Genomic DNA, 7,454 nt, shown 5'->3' with positions numbered 1-7,454 from the left:
GCCCTCATCTTAATATTTAGTTGCACATCCTTTGGAAACAGTAACTGAAATCAATCGCTTCCTGTAACCATCAGTGGGTTTCTTACAGCTCTCTCCTGGAATTTTGGACCACTCTTCTTTTGCTAACTGCTCCAGGTCTTTCAGATTTTAAGGGTTTCTTCTTGAGATCTATAGACAGGTGCTCTATGGGATTTTGATCTGGACTCATTTCTGGCCACTTAAACCTTCCAGTGCTTTGTCTTAAACCATATTTTGGTGTTTTTTGAAACATGCCTCGAGTCATTGTCCTGCTTAGTGTTGTTTTTGGCGGCCTGTTTTAATTTTTGTTTTAGTCTAGTCTTTGTGTGAAACTGTCATTTTAGTTTTTATTAGTTTTAGTCACGTTCATACTCTTTTTAGTCTAGTCAAGTTTTAGTCAACTAAAAGTCAACTAAAAGTCTGAGCATTTTAGTCGACGAAAACTGATGACATTAAGTCTAGTTTTAGTCAATGAAAATTGTATTTTAGTTATCTTATTATATTATTGTTACCTTATAGACTCAAGAATACATCCATTCCAGACACGGAAGACGCTCTGATTTGAATTTACAACATTTATTTTACCAACCAAATATGTTAGAAGTACACACACATAAATTTAAATAAAGACGAACCCCGGCTGGCCGGCCATCGGTCCCTTTCTCTGTGTCAGACTTAACTTTGTTTGATTTTCATCTTCTAAATCAGTGTTTCCCAACATTTCTTTAGTCGCGGCACCCTTTGGAAATTGTAACAAATTTGTGGCACCCTACAAAATAAATTTTGTCACAATATTTGAATTTCTAACTTCGATATGATAATTTGAAAAGTATAGATATTCAGTACAACAGGGAAGAACTGCAGAATATAATGTCATACAGATATTTTTAATATTATAAAAAGAAATGTGTCTATCAATGGTGGCAATCAGTAGGCTAATTTCTAATGAAGAGACCAATTTATATGACAGATTTTAATGTAGGCTTTTATTCATATGTAAACATTGTGAGATAGCTAGTTATAATGGTAATTAAACAAAGTTTTGATTTTACAGCTGGGTAATTTTGTTGCAGTAGCACGAGATAGCTTGATTTAAAACTTTGAATTGAATAAAAAATGACAAGGAGGCTAAGCAGTTAATAATAAAATAAGAACAAATAAAGAAATTACTAATGATAGCACAAATAAAAAAAAAATCACGATAGGCCTACAAATGAAATAAATTGCTTTTTAGTTTTTCAGGTAGGTCTAACACACAGTAGGGCTATTAAGAGATTTAAAAAAAAAATGTTTTACCAATTATCCAAATAATGTTTAATCCTAGAAAGCTATTATCATCAGAGGACACATGAGCATAACGGTTAGCAGATCAATGAATGAGAGGGCAGCGTTACCAGAGTTGCCCATTTACCACACCTTGTTACAGCACAGTAGGGCTATTGCAGACAGAAACAATACTGTACTACAGAGATGTTTCCTGTCAGCTTGATTTCTGAGTGGACTTTGCTGTTCCGATGAGCATGAACGCGAGCGACTGAGCGGAGCACACACACGCATAGAGCGGGATAATACACACACGCATAGAGCGGGATAACACGCAGAGCGTCACACCACGTGAAAGTGAATCCTGAGCGGTGAACTCATTTTCGGCAGCCGGAATTTCGGTGCATCTCTAATTATTGGCGACATTAGAAATGGATATTATATAATAGCTGCTTTTTTGAACATTCATAGAGCGGGATAACACGCAGAGTGTCACACCACGTGAAAGTGAATCTTGAGCGGTGAACTCATTTTCGGCAGCCGGAATTTCGGTGCATCTCTAATTATTGGCGACATTAGAAATGGATATTATATAATAGCTGCTTTTTTGAACATTTTAGCAATTTAAAAATATTAAAAAAGGATTTTTTTCACGGCACCCCGGTTGGGAAACACTGCTCTAAATAATGCCGCGCGTGGGGCTTGAGGAAGTGACGTCGCCTGCGTCTGCGCAGTGCGACCTGATGCAGCCCCTGAAGCGAGACACAGGAAACAGAAATACTGCAAAATAATAATAATAACGCGACTAAACGAGACGAAATAACGTTATAACATTTCATTTCGTCTCGTTTTGGTCAACGAAAATGAAGAGACATTTTAGCATAGTTTTTATTTTGTAAACCACATTTAGTCTCGTTTTTATTCGTCAACGATATTGCATTATACATTTAATTATAGTCATCGTCACATGACCAGCATTTTCGTCTCGTCTCGTCTCGTTTTCGTCACGTGATAAAGGTTCGTTGACGACGATATTTAGTCATCATTTTCGTTGACGAAAGCAACACTAGTGATCACCATGTCAGGATTTATTCTGCACTAATGACCAGCTGACTGCACATTATCCCTTACGTATAGTTCTGCTAAAATCCAATTTCACATTAAGCATGCCTACACAGCTCTTTCCATTTCTGGTAGAACAACTATTCATCTTCCTCTGTCTCTGAACCACCTCAGCACTACATTTTACCTGCAGCCTGAAAACCTGATCGCTGAGATTTTACCTGCTCCGCCTCCTCCTTGCTCATGGCCAGTGCCAGCTGGAGCTGCAGGTCCTCCTCTCCAGAGCTCTGGGGCCACGCCTGCTCAGCGTCTGCTCCCGAGTGCAGTCCTCCCCCTAAAGCAGGAGCAGAAGGGGCCGAAGATGCTAAGGGAGGAGTCAAATGACAGCCATTATGATGCATCAATAGATGGTGGAGTATCGGTCCCTAAAAGTGCATCCAGAGCAAAATGCTTGCCAACCTTCAGACTCGGCCAAAGCATTCTTATAAGGGTGCTGACAAACATCTGAGTGTCCGCCCTGACCCCTTCATAAGCCCCTCCTACTGCAAAGCACTTCTAGTTCTTACCACTGCTGGTCTGTGCCATCTTCTCTTTGGTCTTGAGTGCATGGATCCTCTCCTCTCGTAGCCTCTCCTCATCTTTTAGCAAAGTCACCAGCTGCTTGGCCTTTTCCCGTACATTCACACCCTGAAACATACACACAAAATGTAACGCTACATTCATTATCTATGAACTTATTTTGTTTTGTACAAAGCATATGTGCAATTCTAATATGTTTATTTGTCCAGCATGGGAATGAATAATTAAACAACCTGAACTATAAGTTGTTAAGTTTGAGGTAGTGCATGCGAAAATAATGGGGTGACTAAAATAAAATAAAACCTAGAGGGTTGAAGATTGGGCTGATGTTTTTGTGGTTTAAATGTGAGTGGGAGAAAGACCTTGGTTTAAAGTCAGGGCGTTTGAATTGACTGCACATAGAGACCTTGAGTGAGAGACTGCTGTAGTGTGTGAATCACATATGAGAACAGTTACTAACATGTTGAAGGACACTTCAAAACTAACACTCAGAGCTCTCCTTTTATTTCCTTAATGAAAGAGAGATAACACATTTTATTTGCGTGTGTGTATAAATATAACTTCCTGTTTGTGTGTACCTGGTCCTTGCCATCTCTGTCTATGTACTGGAAATCTTTGAGCGTCTGAACGGCGTAGATGTTTTCCCTGCATTGCTGTGCCACTCTCTCTGAACCCGTCTTTATCAGATACTCCATAAGAGTCATAGCCTGAGAAAAAGCGAGAGTATAAAATACAATCAGATTGTTTTTATAGCCCCATATACCAAATCTAACACTAGAAAGGGTAAAACCGTTAAAATTACTTTATATACATGTCTCCAGTTCTTCCCATGGTCATTGAGTCTCTTCCAGACCATGCTCATAATCTCTGAGAAGGCCACAACATTGTATGTCAGGTCAGCAATCTCTGACATCAGAGAGCTAGAGGGACCCCATGGGTCATTAGAGGTTGCTTCCCTAACCTGGAGAAAACACAAAATAAAGTTCAATAAACTTTACTTAAAGTGTCTGTTAATGCTTACAGAACACAGTGCAGTACACATTGTATGCTGCCTACTATTTTTTAAGTATGTGAAACCATATACTGTGTGCAACTAGAAATATTTTAAACAGAATTATGCTACATGACCGCATAACATTGCATGTTTATTCAGCTAGTGCTGTCAAGTAAAAAATTTTTTTTTTTAAATAATTATAAATGAAAATGAAAAAATAAATAAATAAATAAACAAAACAAAAACATTTAAAAAGATAAACAACAGGTTAAGAATTGCCACTGCACTGTATATACCACTAAAGTGCCCAGTTCTACAACATAGATTGAAGTTGTTATGGCTTCCGGGTAATTTATAACACTAGAAATTGAAGATCAGCACATTGCATTATGGTATACCGTATCTCACGCAGTATGCTCTGTTATATACTGCATGTTTCAGAGAATACAGTAGATTATCTTTATAATCCAGGCAAATAAAAAGTTAGCGAACTGTGCAAATATACCGAACTACTACACTACAGAAAAAGTATGGACTAGAGTATTACAGTAGTATGCTATTCCAAACATAACCTTATTTCGCTGACCAACGTTGTGACACTCTTTTACTCTTTAGGCAAGAAATCTCTGCAAAAAAACATGTGACGAGATTTCTTAATAAGATTTTGTTTAGCATTTTTGATCACCAGTTTTTTAGCCTAAACTGAAATAACTGATAAAAACAAATGAATGAATTCCTGCCTCTTTTGTATGACTGCTTAGTTTCATTCAATCAAAAAAATGAAGGGCAGAAGTACAAAACATTTATCAGGAACTAAAAGACTTGCATAAGAAGACTGTTTCAAGGCCAAGCTGGAGAAGAGTGTGAAAAGAAGAAGAGAGAGAATGAAAGCTGGGTTACAAAGGTAAAAGTCTAACCTTTATCTCTGCCTCTGAGTAATTGTGAACAATGTTCTTCACTTGTCGCCGCAGAGATGATGTCGACATGGCAACAGGCTGGCTATCAGGTTCTGCAAAATCTGGGACATTGTAAAGCAATGTCAATAAAACATTAATATGGACAGGTACAAAGGCAAATAAAGCCTTCACATTTTTCAAAAGGGAGTGTATCAGCTCTGAAACAAACAAAAATGAAATGTTTGGGCTGCTATTCAAATGCTATCCATCTCTCCATCGATTAAAAAAAAAAGACCCAATCTAACATAATATCTCCAGTACCGTGCACCCTCTGTAACCATGGAAGCGCAGCCCCAGGAATTCCCCAACCTAAAAGCCCTGTAAACACAAGAGCATCTGATGACGTGTGAGTCTGGCTCCAGGAAGCGTCTGTGAAGTGTACTATACCTGGGAGTGTCAGTCTCTCTCCCCCCCTCTCAGTCTCTCTTTGTGTGTGTGCTCAGGTCGGGGTCTCTGAGTGCTTAGCCTGTCCACTGTTCCAAACCTCTGCACGGCGGCCACATGAGGGCCCAGAAGCACAGATGTGGGGTGAATTATCTACGAGAAGAACAGAGATTTAGACGGGAGGTACAACATACAGGGAGGAAAGCTGGTGCAGCACTGTGTTGGCTTAAAAACACAATAGACATTCAATTCCACTCTTTGACAATCGAGAAAATGCAGTAATAGCGGACTGTGCCTGAGGGCACTGTACATTGCTCATTTGTAATATCAGCTGGGTGTAGGACTAGAGAAACTACAACCAAGCTGAAGCTCAACACCTGCTGTGATGTACAAAACATAACATCTATAACTTCAATCAACATCAAATCACACAGACACGTTAACCCTATAAAGCCTACTATCATATTTGATACATAGATTTCTAAGGCCGCTAAATTAACAGTATGATCAAAACTTTGCTGAAAAAGTTGTTGAACAAATGACTACATGCCTTCTGATTGATAATTCTTATTTTTTTAGTAAGAAAAAAAGCCTTTTAGTATCGCAGTAAAAATGCCCACCTTCATGTCGTGGTACTTTTTACCGTGAAATCTTTAATGATTTTTTTTTATCAAGTAAACATAACAGTTATACCATAAATATTTCAAGATGAGCATTTACTGAATGGAAGTCATTTAGGTATATTTGATTTCCCATACATCAATTATGTATCAAATATAAAATATCAGAATTTTAAGGACCATTTTTCTCTCAATTATCACAGTACTTTATGTTGTTTGTACATTAATTTGAAGACTGAATGTGAAATTATTGCAGTATAAAAGTGTATTTAAAAACTTTAATGTTAGGTGGGATTAATCAAGATTAATTTCAGAAAAATGTGCGATTAATTTGTTATATTTTTTTAATCGGTTGACAGCACTAATATATATATATATTCTGTCTAAAGGTTCAATAAACTGTTCCATTTTTAAAAAAAAAATGTTTTCCCTGACTATTATTTCATGTCACGCTTTACATGGTTAACATTAAATTAAGCACATTGTATAACACAGGAATAATGGAGTTACTAGAATGACCTATTCATAATAATAAACTAATACACTACATTAGCACCCTTGACTACATTAAAGTGGCATTATATTTAGGCAAATATACTAAAAATGTACTTCTAAGTGTCGGTCAATCCAGGAAGAACAGGCGTTAAGTAGTGGTTGATGATAGGGTGTATTAATATGCAGCCCTGTTGCATAAGGCTTTGCCCTGATAACAGTCCCACAGCCGCCTTGAGGATGTCAGGAGCGAAGTACAAAAGTCTGAATGAACTGTTGTCAACGAGACCACAGACCTTTCATTTCAACCTCCATTCAAAACAGTAAAATCAGGGGTCAACAGGTGGTTTTCAAAAGCAAGTTGATGAGGTGACAAGCAACATTCAGTGAACTTATCTACGACAACTGTTGCTTGGAAAAGTGTGTGAAATCTGACGGTTGGTGAATAAGATTTGCATCAGATCAGTTAAAGTGGCGTGTTGTTTATCTTTGTCTGAGCAGATGACAGTGGGGGTAACAGACATCTGCTCAAACCTCTCTAGACCTCCACCCAGCTAACAAATTAAACAGCATTTATTCCCAGCCGTTAGACAACTCTTCTAAAGTAACTTCAGCACCGAACAAGCCACCGTGGCTCAAACTGATAGAAAGAGATCACTGCCAAGCCAACTAGAGATCAGCTAGCTGAGGCTACTTACCGCTGAGCTTCTGTTCTTCCTCTCAAACACCACCAGACATCCAGCCGAATAGCAGAAAGCGGGTTATTGTCAGTGGAGACGGGAGTAAAGGAGCGCGCTGTTGCCTGTCACGGTGCTAAATTAAAAACACTCATCTAGAGACGTGAGCGCCGCGCTATGCTAACTCAACTCATAAAGAGACGCGTGTGAGTGCGTGACAGAGTGACTCGGCAGCGGTTTTCCTTCACAACTATCGCCCCTCGAGTCGTGCTCGGCATTTACATATAGAACGTGTCATATAACCGCTTTTGCGAATATAATAGCGCTACTTTCTCAAATAACATCTATACTGACCCTGCCGTTGCTCGGCTGGTACGAGGAGATGGCGGCACTTCCGCTTCCGTTTCCC

General features: G+C 38.7%; 1 protein-coding gene across 4 annotated transcripts in view; it reads right to left on the bottom strand.

Moving 5' to 3' along the window:
- LOC107744298 (epsin-1-like) overlaps positions 1-7,454 on the bottom strand; it is a 20,875-nt gene extending 13,421 nt beyond the window's left edge. For all 4 annotated transcript variants that reach the window (XM_016557859.1, XM_016557860.1, XM_016557863.1 and 1 more), the window contains exons 1-7: positions 7,067-7,454; positions 5,134-5,409; positions 4,834-4,934; positions 3,725-3,883; positions 3,501-3,629; positions 2,910-3,030; positions 2,565-2,707 (exon numbers count right to left, since the gene is read on the bottom strand). In XM_016557859.1, coding sequence (XP_016413345.1) covers positions 2,565-2,707; positions 2,910-3,030; positions 3,501-3,629; positions 3,725-3,883; positions 4,834-4,902 — 621 coding nt within the window. In that variant the 5' untranslated portion in view covers positions 4,903-4,934; positions 5,134-5,409; positions 7,067-7,454. The remainder of the gene's footprint in view (positions 1-2,564; positions 2,708-2,909; positions 3,031-3,500; positions 3,630-3,724; positions 3,884-4,833; positions 4,935-5,133; positions 5,410-7,066) is intronic.

Source organism: Sinocyclocheilus rhinocerous, unplaced genomic scaffold (genome assembly GCF_001515625.1).
Source record: "Sinocyclocheilus rhinocerous isolate Xijiao unplaced genomic scaffold, SAMN03320098_v1.1 scaffold137, whole genome shotgun sequence".
Lineage (NCBI taxonomy): Eukaryota > Metazoa > Chordata > Actinopteri > Cypriniformes > Cyprinidae > Sinocyclocheilus > Sinocyclocheilus rhinocerous.
This window is presented reverse-complemented; position numbering and strand designations above follow the sequence as displayed.